Raw genomic sequence first — 16,408 nt, forward strand, 5'->3', positions numbered from 1 at the left:
GGGAAGCCTGGTGTGCTGCAGTTCATGGGGTCACCAAGTGTCGGACACTACTTAGCAACTGATCAACAACAAACAACCCTTTATTATAGGGTACAGTGTGCTAGGCATACACAAAGCATTTTGGGAAGGAATACACTTATTCCTTATATCCTTTAAATACTTACCTTTCTTTTTGTTGCAAATGAAAGTTCCAGCTGTTCATTTCACCTTTTTTGTCCTCAGGGTTTGCTTAGAACCACACTGCCACATCCTAAAGCTGAACGTTGCTACGCTCAGTATGAAATCACTCAGCTTCTCCCGGGCATTGAGCTCTTCTCAGACAGATACCGGGCTGACATCTGCTCCGTCATTGCGAGTCTGTATTATGTCATCCGCGAGCTGCACTTTGCTAAGCAAAATCTAGTAGTAAGTGATTTGCAAAATCAACAAATCTTAATTCACTGTATGTTGTACTTTTTACTTGGCAGGGTTAAATTTTACTATTGCTCTTGTGATCAATTCTTGTTTAACTTTTAAACTCTATTTTCAGGATTCTGATCTGTACTTCAAAATAAAATAATTAATGTTCTTTCTTTAACATCACTATTTGCATGCCATTTTGGATACAGTAGCCATGTCTATTTGATTTGGTTCTCTCTTTTTTTAACTCTATTATTTATCATTTCTTCCCCCTTAAGATATGGTGATATTGACTAGAAAGTTTAACTGGTCTGGAACACAGAAATCTAGTGCTCTTATAACTTCACTTTATTAAGTCATGAAGGGCATATCAATATCAAAACTATGGGAGTATTTCTTTATTGAGACAAACTTATCTTGTATCTGTCTCATCTCTTCTATGTTAAGGGCACATCTAAGTGAAAAACAGATTCTAAATATGAAATTAAAGACAGAAACTTCTTAATATCCTAAGAAATTAAAAGTCCCAAATAAAGACTCATTTCCTTTGGGAAAATAAGTCATGAATCATAAATTTGAAATTGATTTCATTTTAGACATAAATTAGTATTTCCTGCTGGTCATTATATATATGTTTTCCTCCTTTATCTTAGTTTTTCTTTTTTTCTTCCTCTGTGCTATTTCCTCTACTGTTGTATCTTTTTTCCCACTGTGTTTGCTTCTTAGTATCTGTTCTTTCTCTTTTTCAGCTTCTTTCTCTTTCCTTTATAATTTTATAATTTTAATACTTACCTTATTTTTTCTCATACATTGTTTTCTGTTCTCTTGTTCTAAATTAACTCTCTCCTTGTTTTGAAAAGATTTATTGTCCTCTGATATTAGTTGTTAAATTATAATGTCATGTGTTAACGTGAAAAGGTTGATACATACTTGTAATACTTGGCAGATTTGGCACACAAAAAATGTTTATTAGAAAAAAATAACAAAAATGGTGTTCCTCTCATTGTTAAGGGGATTCATTTCTGGATTTAGAAAATAGTTTTACCTATTCCCTGGGTAACCTTTAGCTGCCTAGTCCTATTCATATATAATACATATCACCGTACTGGAAAAGAAATGAGACTTTTTTCTCTTAAGCTTAAGAAATTGAGAACATTTTTCTGAATAATTGAGCAGTTGGCAGCAATAAAATAGTGTGTTTTTATTTCTCACTAAAGAAAAGATACAATCTCAAAGGTAATAGCCAACTCTTATTGTTTTGTACTACATTAATTGTAGGAAAAGGTATTGTTATGTTTGTAGAGCATCATTGTAGAAAAATGTATTGTGTTATGTTTGAAATCATTTAAGACCAGTTCTAGTCCTCTTTAAAAGCTGTTGCTATTAGCAGCTGCCAGTTGACTGACAATGAGAGATTCCTTAGCTGAACTTGCAAGATGTAAACAGTTTCCATTTTGTATTACACTACCTTCTAGAAGAAGCCCAGTGCCTAAGAAGATTGCTGTAATATGTAAAATTTACCAAGGGACCATGGGAAATAGTTTGCTAAATAATAAGGATCCAAGTCCCCATTCTTGCTCCATCTCCCTTTGACGGGGCAGGACCCAGCTACAGGGAGTGAACTTCCGTTTTAAGTTGCAATTAGGAGCTGTTCAAAAGTCCAGGCAAAACTATCCCTCAACACCTGACTTTAGCTGGATCGTGGTCAGGTCAACGGAAAAATTGATAGTCTGCAAGCTTTCACATACATCTATGGGACATCAAGAAGGGGTTAATTCTAGGAAAATAAAAATATTATGTGAAGAGTAAGCTTGAACTTTAAGCAGTAGAATATATGTTCTGTGATGGCAAGGACTTAGATTTTTTCATCATTCAACAGTGTCTGACATTCATATAGCAGGCATGTTATACTTTTTTTTTGCTGATAGAACTATTTCAACTGAAGACAATAGCACTTGACATTGAGATGAATAAATAGGAGCTATTAGGGAACATGGATATGAGTTCCTTTGTTTTAAATTCTGCATTTATTTGATAGCTTATTTGCTAGCATGTTTCCACAGGCCTCAGTAATTCCTATGTATATGTTGAATTAATTTTTTTCAAGAAGGATGATTAACTTAATTTTTATTTTTCCATGCTTATGGAAACGTGAAACCTAGGTTTGGGTACCAAGTGGCATCTGTTTGGAACTATAAGTCACTGATAGCACTTTGAAGTTTTGATAAAATCATGAAGCATATGCTAGGCAGATCATTTCACTTATACCAAATAGTACAGTCTTTTAATATGGAAAAAATCAATCACGATTTTGTACAACATCTCTTACATTAATATTTGGTTAAATTGTATTGTTAGATTATTGACTTGATAAAATATGTTTCAAAACAAAGAGTGTTTTTCTCTTGGTAGATTTTGCCTCTCCTTGCATTGTACCAATATTTTGTTTCTGTAATTTGCCAAGACCTAGTCAAAAATCTGGAAGCAAGAATCCTCAAGGTATGTTTCAATCTTTTAAGACATTTGATACTTTTCAACTACTGAAGATATCTTAAATTACTTTGGTTCTAATACTCATAATCATAACCTGATAGTAATACATGGTGTTGAACTGATATTAAAAAACCTTACCCAACATTATCATAAAATGTAAGACAGAGCTAGGTAGAAAGCTTAAATCATTTTATGCTTTCTTTTGTTGTTGTTCAGTCCCTAAGTCGTGTCCAGCTCTTCTGCTACCCCATGGACTGTGGCCCACCAGGCTCCTCTGTCCATGGGATTTTCTGGGCAATCTTATGCTTGGGGCCCACAGTAAAGTGAGGAACAGCTACCCCTGGTAACAGACTAACCCAGCAACATTCAGTCCAGAAATCACCATTTCTGAATGACTGGTTTCTCATGAAGACTAATGAGTCATTTTCCAAAGTTTGTGAGTTGTTTTTGCTAAGGATCTTTTGTATATCATGGTGCACAAGAGTTTTTCATGGCATAGGCAGTTGAAGTGATAAAATTCACAGATACTAAATTACAACTAATTATGTAACCCCTAGAAGTCAGGAGGCTCTCTACCTTCAAGATTCATGTGTAGTTGGCTTGAGCCCCCTGTGGAATGCAGAATGTCAAGCGTCTCCTTTTCTCTGTTTTTACCCTGGTCACCCATTGTCAGAGGCTCCCACTTATGTTGAATTTGTTTCGTACCTGGCTCCTCTCAATAGCCAGCAAATTTGCTCCCTGTTTTGCACTTCCTCATCTCTAATACGGAATGCAACCCTATTCCATATTTTACACACACACACACGCATTCACACATTGCATTCACCTAAGGTCTTTATTTCTATATCAGATTTTACTGAAAATTGGGAACATAAGGCAAGTTGGTTGTTGTTTTTAGTTGCCCAGTTGTGTCTGACTCTTTTGTGACTGCATGGACAGTAGCCCACCTGGCTCCTCTGTCCACAGGATTTCCCAGGAAGAATACTGGAGTTGGTTGCTATTTCCTTCTCCAGAGAATCTTCCTGACCCAGAGATCAAGTCCACGTCTCCTGCATTGGCAGGCATATTCTTTACCATGGAGTCACTAGGGAGGCACTTGCAACTTAGAATATTTGGTGTCTCTGAGTTTAAAATATTTCGTGCTGGTAAATTCTCCACAACCCACTCTAAAAAAATAAAAACTTTGATTTGTAGCATTTGCAATTTCCATGGGATAAATACTCCCACTGCAGTTGACTTCAGCCTGCCAACCAGGCATTACTGAACATGGGGTTGGGACAAGATGTGCACACTCAGTTGGGGGTGAGTGACACCAACACTCCCTTAGCTGAGCTGTCTTTCTCCTTTTTTGGAAAAACCCTCATTCCTCAGATCTTTTAAATGTTGTAACAAGGGAAAATAAGACTTCTCTTTGAACTGCTCTCTCCAGGACCCAACCTGTGAGCCTGTGTTTTCAGACCCAAATAGTCTATGACATCCTATTTCTTAATAGAGATAATACCTTCTCTAAGAGAAGTTCTGGTGCTCTTAAGATAATGCATTTTAACATGGGAATAAGTAATTGGTTTTCACCCATTAATTCTGAGTCACTGAACTCTTTAAGAGTTCTCTGGCTTTTGAATTTCAATAACACTTTAAAAAAAGCTGCATACAACTTTTCTCTCTCTGTTTTTAAGATAGTACTATCTTCAAAACTGAAAAATTCTCAAGGCTAGGGCATGTGTCTTATTCATCTTTTGGTTCCCTATAGTGTCTTGAGTAGTAAATTCATATACTTGATATTCAGTAATTAATTATTAAATTGAATTTAAAGTGTTTAGACATATATCATGTGCCTACTGTCCACACTCTCCTTGGTGTTCAGTGTGAACTTATTAAGAAGATACTTGGTAAATGTTTACTGCTTTATCTCTGAAACAACATTTATCGAGTATCTCCTAATAAAGGCACATGTTAGTAACTCTGATCGAAGAAATGTAACCCATGGCCCTTGCTTGTAAGGAAGTGAAAACAGGGAAGAGAGACAGGACATTCTGTGTGTACCTCCCACTTGATCATTTCCAGATGAGTGTGATGAACACCATTTCCAGGAGCTTGAAAGAGAGGGAAAGGGCTTTGGGTCTCTAGGCTTTAACAAGTTCATAGATAAGATTTAGGTTTGAAAAGAGTGGAACTAACTGAGCAGGAGAGAGGAAGAAGGGAACATTATCAGCCGACAGCTGTGTGAAAGGTACAGAGGTGAGAAAGTGTTGACTTGTTTTAGGGGGCTGAGGGGGCTTGGTTAGACTGGAGAGGGGGTCTTGAGTAGGCAGTTTGGAGAAGATGACATGAGGACACCAGAGGCCCAAGATGTGGAGGAGACCGTGGGCCAGTCTTGGGCTCAGCCAAGCTGAGATGTAATGAGGAGAGTGAGCAGTGAGAGAAATGAGGAGGTGTGGAGTCAGAGTTGCGTGACAGTTTTATCCTGGTGTCACTAGGAGACAAGAAGCATGGAAGGGTTGCAGTGATCATCAGTATCATGTCAGAAGGAGATCAGAAAGGCATTGAAAGAATCTGGAACAAAGTTTTTGATTAAGTGACTAGTTTTTATTGGATTGTTAGCACTTGGCAACTCTTTTTGTACTAGAATAGCTTAAAAACCAGTGAAGAATTATGGAGAGTCTCCTGTAGTCTTGGGCTGACAGGGGGAATTCATGACACAGTTTTGATCAGAAGAAGATGAGATCAGATGTATTTGGTAGGGGTGTGAGGAGTAGAGTGAGATGAGAGTAGGATCTTATTGGCATAGCATGACTGGAAACTCAACTAGAGCATTGCCAGAATCCATGAAAAGGGGCAGTTGTTGCATCATACAGAAGAAGGAATGACAGCTCCTGTGAATAATTTGTCTGACCTTCCTGAACTACCCTGGGGTCAGTGAGTGGGAAAAGAGAAAATCACAGTCAGGAAACAGTAAACAATGATGCTTTCTGACAAATCAAACAGCAGTAAATCACACTGTTAAGTCTCTATCAGTGCTCCAATGTCTTTCAGGGAAAGCTCTAAGACCTCCTTATGATCAACTTGTCTGGCTTCCTAAAAGATGTATTACTCTCAACACATCCAGCATTCCTGGGAAGGATATCAATAGTTTTGTATTTGTGTGACTGAATGGTTGATTTATGGGTGGTTCTTTTTTCCACCTGGCTTGTTTATGCCCACAGTGTTTCTGAAAATACATGTCTATTATTATTACCATGGTTGTTTCAAATGATCAGATTCATTTGATAAACTGAATCAGAGGTAGCCTGAATAGTTACAAGAGGTCCATGTACAGCAATCTCACATTCAAGACCATAGGAGACTGACCTCACACAGATATGGGGAAATGTTTCCTCTAAGGAGCAGAGAGTTCAGTCGACTCCCTAATGCCTGCTTTGGTATTATATGACACCAGGGAGATTAGAGCCCAAAGTGTTTTAGGCAAGAGCCAAAGTGTGCAACTTAATAGACAAGCCATTTCCTCTTCATTAAAAATATTCTCCTGACTTTGTGTGTTTTATTTTTATATTCTTGTCACATCCTGTTTCCTTCTAACTCACCTTCTTTTATTTCTTTAAAATTGGTACACTTGAGATTCCCAAGATAATATAGAGGAAAAGAGAGTAAGATGAGTATATGTGTCAAGGATAAATTGGATTTTTTTTTTAGATATATGTTACCTGCATCCAAGTGTGTATTTTACCCCCTGCTCCCAGTTTACCATTTTCTGTCCTCTATGAAGTCACTTGTTGCTGTTTGGCTAAGTCGAGTCCGACTCTTTGCGACTCTATGGACTGCAGCACACCAGTCTTCTCTATCCTTCACTATCTCCCAGAGTTTGCTCAAACTCATGTCCATTGAGTCAGTGATGCCATCCAACCATCTCATCCTCTGCCACCTTCTCCTTTTGCCTTCAATCTTTCCCAGCATCAGGGTCTTTTCCAATGAGATAGCTTTTTGCATCAGGTGGCCAAAGTATTGGAGCTCTAGCATCAGTCCTTCCAATAAATATTCAATGTCAGTTTCCTTTAGGATTGACTGGTTTGATCTTGCTGTTCAAGGGACTCTCAAGAATGTTCTCCAGCACCACAGTTTGAAAGCATGAATTCTTCAACACTCAGCCTTCTTTATGGTCCAGCTCTCACATCCATACGTGACTACAAGAAGAAGCATAGCTTTGACTAGATGGACCTTGGTTGGCAAAGTAATGTCTCTGCTTTTTAATATGTTGTCTAGGTTTTGCCATAGCTTTCCTTCCAAGGAGCAATGTCTTTTAATTTCATGGCTGCAGTCACCATCCATAGTGATCTTGGAGCCCAACAAAATAAGGTCTGTCTCTATTTCCACTTTCTCCCCATTTGCCATGAAGTCATGGGACCAGATGCCATGATCTTAGTTTTTTTGAATGCTGAGTTTTAAGTCAGGTTTTTCATTCTCCTCTTTCACCCTCATCAAGAGGCTCTTTAGTTCCTCTTCACTGTCTGCCATTAGAATGGTATCATCTGCATATCTGAAGTTGTTGATATTTCTTCTGGCAGTCTTGATTCCAGCTTGTGATTCAAATAGACGTTTTCAAAACATAAGTCAGATACAGACCCTGCCCTGTTAAAAACTCTTCAATCACTTATCATGCAGAGAATCAAATCCTAAGTCTCCACTCTGGTCGACTGGCCACCATTCACACCTAGCTGCCAGCCCTCTTCTCCTCTCTCTAAGCTCCTGCCACACAGACTGTTCCCTGAGCACACTAGGACCCCAGGATTGCTCCTATCACCACACAGACTGTTCCCTGAGCACACCAGGACCCCAGGATTGCTCCTATCACCACACAGACTGTTCCCTGAGCACACCAGGACCCCAGGATTGCTCCTATCACCACACAGACTGTTCCCTGAGCACACCAGGACCCCAGGATTGCTCCTATCACCACACAGACTGTTCCCTGAGCACACCAGGACCCCAGGATTGCTCCTATCACCACACAGACTGTTCCCTGAGCACACCAGGACCCCAGGATTGCTCCTATCACCACATGACCTTTGTATTCAAGGTGCCCTCAGCAGATTTTCCCATCTCCCTCCATCGCATCATTTCCCAAATATTCTCTTGAAAGTTTTCTCCTCAGAGAAGTCCCTCCTGATCACAATTTGAATCATAGTATTTTGTCAGTATCTTTCATGTCTTTTCATACTGGATATATCTTCATGTATCACTTAAATTTAGCTAATCATTTATCCAGTGGATGTAACCTTGAAGATGGCTCTGTGCAGAAGAGAAGCTCAATATACGAGTGAGCAAATGCATGTATTTGATCAGGATCTTTCCTTTTCTTCCTGTAATTTCCTTATTGAAAGTCTTGCTAGGTTATATTCAAAATAAACCATGTACAATATATAGTTTCCAATTGACTAATGCTGTTAAGTACATGTCTGTAAAATCGACAGTTCCATTCATCGTGGGTAAGAAAATGAATAGCTGATGCATTGTGGAATTCATCTCCTGGTTTGTTGAACATCCCTCAGAGTGTTAGAGAAATCAGAAGTGTTCTGTTTTGCCTTTCTAATTCATTTATCTGGCTGCCTTGGGTCTTAGATGTGGCATGCAGAATCTTCCACTGCAGCTTGTGGACTTCTCTCTAGTTGTGTTGCATGGGCTTCAGAGTGTGCCAGTTCAGTAGTTGTGGCAAATGGGCTTAGTTGCCCTGTGGCATGTGGGCTTTTAATTCCCTGACTCGGGATGGAGAGTCCCCTGTATTGGAAGGTGGCTTCTTAACCACTGGGCCACCAGCAAAGTCACTGTTTTGTCTTTGTTTGAAACTATATTTTGTTGTTGTTGTTCAGTTGCTCAGTCATGTCCAACTCTTTGTGACCCCATGGACTGCAGCATGCCAGGCTTCCCAGTCCTTCACTGTCTCCTGGCGTTTGCTCAAACTCATGTCTATTGAGTCAGTGATGCCATCCAGCTGTCTCATCCCCTGTCACCCTGTTCTCCTTTTGCCCTCAATCTTTCGTAGCATCAGTGTCTTTTCCAATGAGTCTTTTCCAATGAGTTGGTGGCGCCAGGTGGCCGAAGTATTAGCCATACTTTACCATGGGGACAAAAGGATGAAGTAAATTGTTTAAAATGCTTCCAAGTCTATCTTATTTCTTTAAATGTGTTTGCATCTGTTATTACTGATGAATGGCCATTGTCTTGAAAAGTCACTTGCTGTGATTCCCTAGTTTCTTGGTCTCTGTATGCGTGAGCTGGCTTAGGCACAGACACATGTATCTCCACAACCGTGTTGTCTGAATGTTAACTTATAACTCATTACCAATATGAAGCAAACATCTTGGATCTCAGAGCATTGATGATTTTTCTCTAAAATTTTAATTTTGTAAGTAAAACAAATGGTTTAATTTAGTATCTCTCTTTTGTTTTCGTTCCTTTAAAGATAGAAGTCCTTACAGATTTAGGATTCTTTTCCGAAGCCTTTCACGAGCTAGCCCAGATATTTTATGGAAAAAACATGCCTTCTTCAGTACCCACCAGCTGTAAAACTACTGGAAAAATGAAGGTAAACCTGCTGATTTAATTCAAAGCTATTTTTTAACCTTTTTCAAGGTCATTTTGAAAACTACATTCTTAAAATCTAGGGAATCCTTCTACTAAGGGTATTTACAAGTCTCTGGCACTGCAGACTTCTTTTAAGGCTGATTATTGTGCTAATCGCTCAGTAGTGTCTGACTCTGCCACCCAATGGATTCCTCTGTCCATGATAGCCTCCTCTGTCATGGAATTCTCCAGGCAAGAATACTGGAGTGAGTTGTCATGCCCTTCTCTAGGGGATCTTCCTGACCTAGGTATCAAACCTGGGTCTCCCACATTGCAAGCAGATTATATATTAATACTTTATACAAAAAAGTTAAGCATATGTTCAAATTTCTTCTGATTTTTATGAGGAGAAAATATTCTAGTTTGTCAAGCCTTATTTGACTGGGAGAGAGTTTTACCTGGCTTGCTTAATTGGTATTTGTAAATTGCATAAGTGAAGCATCCTTGAAAATGAATGTGTGTGTTAGTCACTTAGTCCTGTCTGACTGTTTGTGACCCATAGACTGCAGCCCACCAAGCCCTTCTGTCCATGGAATTCTTCAGGCAAGAATACTGGAGTGGGTTGCCATTCCCTTATCCAGGGGATCTTCCCAACCCAGGGACTGAATACTGACCTTTAAATTTAAATCAGAGTGAGCTATCATTTTCCTCTGCTTTGGTGTTTGCGGTGATCTGGGAATCACCAGGTGATGTTGCTTAGGCTAGATATTTGGACGCTCATCCACGGGCCAGCAATAAGGAAATAGGAGAAGGGAACAAGTCAGTTTCCTAGGAGGGATCATGTGTGAGGAGTGAGACTGACAGTCACAACACATGCTGGTGGGATTCAAATTTGGAGGACCTAAAAGAAACCGTGGAATGGCTATAAATCTTGAAAAATACTTGAATAGGCTGACAGTGTATTTACATATAATGCATACATTACTTCAGGGTGTCCCACTAAAATGTTGCTGCTTTTTCTCAATATGACTGCTACAGTGTTAATATTTATTGTACTGAGGTAACCTAAGAGGAAGGTTTCCCTAGTGGCTCAGACAGTGAAGAATCTGCCTAAAATGTGGGAGACCCAGGTTTGATCCTTTCACTTTTCAGCCTGAGAGGGACATTCAGTAGGTGATGGGATATGTATGTGTGTGTCTATACAGTTTGGGATATGTATGTGTGTGCCTACAGTTTCAACCAACCATGGTTCAAAATATTTGGAAAAAAATTCCAGAAAGTTCCAAAAGGTAAAATTTAAATTTGCCTGCTAGCAATTGCTTACATAGCATTTACATTGTATTTACAGTTACTTACATAGCATTTACACTGAATTAGTCATTGTAAGTAATCTAGAGATGATTTAGGGTATATGGGAGGATACGCCTAAGATATGTGCAAATACTGCGCTATTTCATATAAGTAGTTAAGCATCGCAGATTTTGGTAAAGGAGGGTGGGGGGTGAATCCTGGAACCAGTCCTCCACTGTATTTCTATCTAGCTAGCTGTCTATCTGGGAGTCTGTTGGGTTTTTTGGTTCATTTTCTGTGGCCCAACTAATTCATCTTATTACCTGGGTGATCAGTGTTTTCTTGTTTGTTTCTCAAGCAACAACCTTTCCTTATTGTAAATAGTTTTGTTATTAAAATCATATTTTAACTCATTGAAAAATATTTATTGAGTGCTGACTGAATATAGGCACTATTCCAGACATGGAGACAGAGCCATGGAAAGATAAATGGAGCTCTTGCCTTCCTGGAGGCACATTACCATTGGATGGTCTAGTGAGGAAGACAAATAATAAACGTATTAAGCACATAACTATATGTCAGATGGTGACAATGGTGTGAAGGGTGATCAAGCTGAGTTGAGGGGACTGGAAGTGGCCAGAGTGGTGGACGGCTGTCTTATTGAGGGTGGTTTGGGAATTCTAATAAGGAGTGGAAGATTTGAGGGAGCAACCTTCCAAATTAAGAGGAAGTACAAGAGGAAAGGCCTGGAAGATGTGCTTGTGGAAAACTAAGGAGGCCACGTGAGGCTGGGCCATGTGAGCCCAGACTGGAGAGAAAGAGGAGGGCAGGGCAGCACCCAGGAGCTAGGTCATGTTGGATCACACAGGGCTGGGTGAGGACTAGGGTTTGCTCTGAATATGAGATGGGAAACGTGGTAAAGCTTTGAAAGAGGACTGATGCCATAGTGGTAAGTTTCAGAGAACCATTTGCTTGCTATTTGGGGAATGGATGGTGGATGAGGTTGAGTATAAATAGTGAGACCAGGGAGAAGGGCTTTGCAAATGAGCTGAGTGAGACAAGACAGGTGGTTGGAGGTAAGGGGTGGAAGGAAAGAAATGTGGTGAAGTTCTGGATGTTTAGCTAAGGTAGAGATGACAGCATTTGCTGATGCTGGTTAAGATATAGGAGGTAAGAGAAAGAAGTTAAGCATGACCGCACAGCTTCAACACTAGCAGCTGGTAGGAAAGTGTTTTCAATTGACTGAGATGGGGAGTCCTGCTGCTCTGAGGCAGGGTAGGGAGTGTTAAGTGTGAGATTCCTAGTAGACAAACAGTAGGAGAGGCTGCCTGTGTAGGTGCAGAGAGTATATGATTCAGAGGAGAGGTTAGGGCTGCAGGTAAATTTGGGAGCATTAACAGAGAGTTAAAAAATAATGGGACTGGATGAAATAAGCTGGGGACCAAGGCAGAGTGAAAAGTAGAAGTCAGAGGACTGGACGTTGTGATCCTCCACACTTAGGGTCCAGAAGACAAGGAAAGGGAAATCAGCTGGGTAGAATGGGAAGCAAGAGAAAGTTTTCAGTAGTCACTGGTTTCACCAAAACAAATAAACAAGCAGCCTGAAACTCATGTGGTCAGTGGCTTCAGTTGTGTCTGACCGTTTGTGACCTACAGACTATAGCCCGCCAATCCAAACTGAAACTCATGTTTATAGATAAATTCCAAACTTCATTTTTTTTTTTATCAACTAGTTTGCATAAGACAAAAGTGGGGGCAAGTTGTCTCCTGATGAACTGTGATTTCAGATTTTTTATTCTCAAAGTTAATGTGCAGCTTTCCAGCTTTAGTTGGGAATTTAAAAAGCGTAATTAAAAGAGGAAGTGCGTTCAGGGTTTATAATTAAAATAGGTGCCAATGTTATTAGGCTGCAGGCTAGTTATTTAAAGAAAGGATTAATGAATTAGATTTCAGTGTAAAAGCAGTTACTGAAAAAAATCTTACAGATTATGATTAGACTTTTCACAGGCTTTTAAAAAATTCTATTTTTAAACATACTCATATTGAGTTTCTGTTCTCATCACCAAATCTAAAGTCCAATCATTAAACTTCTTCAAATTATATCACCAGAAGTCTCACCCTGGATTTGCTTACTCACTTTTCAATGTATTCAAGGAGATAAAGACTATCTTCAAAAAAAAAAAAAGAATGTCTTTAAACACTTACCAACACTTTCTTCCGTTAAGAGCTATGCATGATGTCTTGATTTAGGAGTCCCTCAAAAGCAGATCCTGAGATAAAGATTTGGGAACAAGTAGTGTGTTCAGGGGCTTCCCTTGTGGCTCAGCTGGTAAAGAATCCACCTGCAATGTGGGAGACCTAGGTTTGATCCCTGGGTTGGGAAGATCTCCTAGAGAAGGGAAAGGCTACCCACTCCAGTATTCTGGCCTGGAGAATTCCATGGACTATATATATATAGTCCATGGAGTCACAAGAGTCAGACAGGACTGAGCAACTTTCACTTTCACAGTGTGTTTGGGAGGTGACTCCAGGAAAAACTGTGAGTAAGGGGGAAAGTCAGACAGCGAAATAAGGAGAACCACTCCAGACAGTGTTAATGAGATCACTGCCATGGGCAGTCAGGGCCACAGAGAGACAGTCCCTCACCCCTCATGAGTAGTGGGTGCTCCCTATGTGTCCAGCCTCCCTGAAACTCTCTTGTGGCTGCAGACTGCCCTCAGGTAGAGAGGTCCAGGTGCTTGAAGTACGATACCATCCACATATGAGTGACCTATTCATGGAAGATGCTGGTGACTTCCAGGTGACCAAGAGGATGTGAGTGAGGTATTAGTATTGATGCCTGAGAACAGGTGCCTTTTAAAAGGGCTTCTGTACCAAGAGGGATGCACACTCATAATGATACAACAATGTTCTGCAGCAAATGAATGGAATGTTTTCTAAGGCAACATTATATTTAGAGCCAAACATATTAGCAGGTTATTTCACAAACAAGGAAAGAATCACAAAAAGCATCATTCTGAAGAGTAATACAATTTTACCTCAAACTGGCAAAAAAAAATATAGGCGCTAATATGCAATGCTGTTGAAACTGCCCTAATCCTTTTCATACAACGTGGGTGGAAGGTAAACTGAGCTGTATGTATGTGTGTGTGTTAGTCGCTCAGTCATGTCTGACTCTGTGTGACCCCATGGACTATAGCCCGCCAGTCTCCTCTGTCCATGGGATTTTCCAGGCAAGAATACTGGAATGGGTTGCCATTTCCTTCTCCAGGGGATCTTCCCGACACAGGGATGGAATCCAGGTCTCCTGTACTGCAGGCAGATTCTTTACTGTCTGAGCCACCAGGGAAGCCTCTTATTATAACCCAGCACTTCTGCTTCCAGGAAGCTATTCAAAGGTGCTAATCAGAAATACTCATCACCAATATTATTTAGTACAGGGCTGAATGTGGGGTGAAGGTGGAAAGTGGTCCTCTTGTGTGTCTAACAATAAGCAAGAGGATAAGTTATAATGCTACTGGGGTTGGCCAAAATGTTCTGTCAGGTTTTTCCATAGGATGGTACAGAAAAACCCGAACAAACTTTTTGGCCAACCCCAGTACATTCGTAGGCTAGAGTGTCACTGAGCTGTTGGATGAGGTTTACAAACAACTTAATGGCTTGGGAAAATAATTATGATGTAATATTTAGTGAAAAGGAATACAAATCCATATATAAAGCTTTAAAATATATCAGAAGGAAGTTGGTAGTAAAGACACCAAGATATTAGCATTAACAACCTAAAGATGTTTTTGCTTTCTTCTTTATACTATAGTTGCCTTTTCTGACTAGAGCATGTATTACTTTTATAGTAAAACTGGTTTTTGAAAATAGTTTTAGAACACATTAATGTTTTCATCTAAAGGACCACTCAGTACTCTTGTTTCTAATGTTACCATTTTGTATATTGACAGCTATTTCAATCATTTGACTCCGGAAAACCTCTAATTAGTAAAGAAAATATTCAGGTAAGGATAACATTTTATAAACTTTGGCTATTTAGTGTGGATAATTTTTGAGTCATTTCAATCTATTTGGTGTGTATAATCTTTGTTTTTGAGCACCTGCTGTGAATATATTCTTCTATTCTAGTAAAGGGATCTTACCTCCAAATACTGAAGCCAGCGGTATGGTTGGATCCAAATTGATCTGCTTTTCAGATGCAACAAACATCAGTTACTGCTCCTCAATTTTTCAGTTATACATGCATCTTCAGTGTCTTATCTAGCCATGCCAAGCATCTAATATTTATCTTAGTTACCTAGTAACTTTGATCATAAGTAAAGGATTTTCTAATAGGCCACCTATTCGATACTGCTTTTACTTAGACCCTTGCCCCAGTCTGAGATGGCCTCTCAACCAGTGTTTGGAAGGTTTTCTTTTCTTTTTCAATTTTTTACTGGAATGTAATCGACACATAATGTTGTGTAAATGTGAGGTGCACAACTGCATTGATTTGATACTTTTATGTATTGCAATATGATTTCCCCTGCAGGGTTAGCTAAAGGAATATTTTCATATGGCATTTTCATAAATAATTTCTCTGACTTTGCCACTGTTTTTTACAAAGAGAGGGCCAGATTGCCCATCTCAGTAAGTTTGTTCTTGTCAATAATTGAATGATTGGGTTTTAAGCTTTTGATGACCTTTGAGCATTTAAGTATATTTTTTCAAGTCATTAAAAAAAATCTTAAGAGTACCAGTTGTTTGTTCCACTAGAAAGTGTTGATGTGGAAGGTTGGTAGGGTGATCATTGTTAATATGAAGCTCTATACATAGCAGACAGGTAAGTGGTTCATACAGCCAGGTGATGGTTAATGCATCTAGCCAGACAAATATAGTTTTCATTTTTTTTAATGCTCAGAAACAGCATTCTGTCTCACTAAGTATTAATTTTTATGAAATAATTTTGAGAGACATTTCCTCAAAATTGCCTTATTTTTTTCTTCCATAATTTTGATATATCCATCTTTTATTAAATATGTAATCTTATTACTTTTCTATTATTGTTCATTTTATTCCACAAACTTCACTTTTAATTATGCTTCAAGTGACTCATTGTTTTTGTCTTAAAATTTGTTTTAATTTACAAGCAAGTTGCCTGACATTAAAGAGCTGGTATTAGGAAGATACAAATATATATTCAACTTTCATTTTAGTGTTCCGAGACCTTGGAATGTTTCAGAATATTTATTTCTTTCCAGTCATAAATGCCAGGGCATCCTAAAAACACTTCTTTTGGTTTTGGTTATAAAAGTGGTTTGGGGTATAAACAGAATGTCTGATTTTTTTTTTTTTTAAGAGACTGACAGTATAATGGAAAACCAATTTCTATTAGCTAATTAATTAAAACAGAACTGTTGGTCTGCTTAAGACGCTTCAGATTACATTTTATATTTTCTGTAGAAAGAGAGAGAAAGAAGTGTTAGATAGCATTACTAATTAATCTTCTTTTGATCCTCAAGTGTTTGTGTGTAATTGTCAAGGCTCATTAAATCACTGTTTGCTGTGGATAAAAAAGAGAAACCTTCTCCTACATATCCCTCCACCCCTAACCAGTCTGAAGTTCCTTTTTCTAGATGGAGAATGTCAGTCATTTTCCTAGTACAACCATTTGTTACCAAATCAGTCTC

At 39.0% G+C, this 16,408-nt stretch overlaps 1 protein-coding gene across 3 annotated transcripts in view; it reads left to right on the top strand.

Moving 5' to 3' along the window:
• The window catches only part of CFAP54 (cilia and flagella associated protein 54), a 306,329-nt gene that overhangs the window by 173,663 nt on the left and 116,258 nt on the right, over positions 1-16,408 (top strand). For all 3 annotated transcript variants that reach the window (XM_081595348.1, XM_081595350.1, XM_081595349.1), the window contains 4 exons: positions 223-405; positions 2,812-2,898; positions 9,347-9,469; positions 14,690-14,743. In XM_081595348.1, the coding sequence (XP_081451474.1) occupies positions 223-405; positions 2,812-2,898; positions 9,347-9,469; positions 14,690-14,743 (447 nt within the window). The remainder of the gene's footprint in view (positions 1-222; positions 406-2,811; positions 2,899-9,346; positions 9,470-14,689; positions 14,744-16,408) is intronic.

This window comes from Giraffa tippelskirchi, chromosome 4 (genome assembly GCF_054371585.1).
Source record: "Giraffa tippelskirchi isolate mGirTip1 chromosome 4, T2T-mGirTip1v1.2.pri, whole genome shotgun sequence".
Classification (NCBI taxonomy): domain Eukaryota; kingdom Metazoa; phylum Chordata; class Mammalia; order Artiodactyla; family Giraffidae; genus Giraffa; species Giraffa tippelskirchi.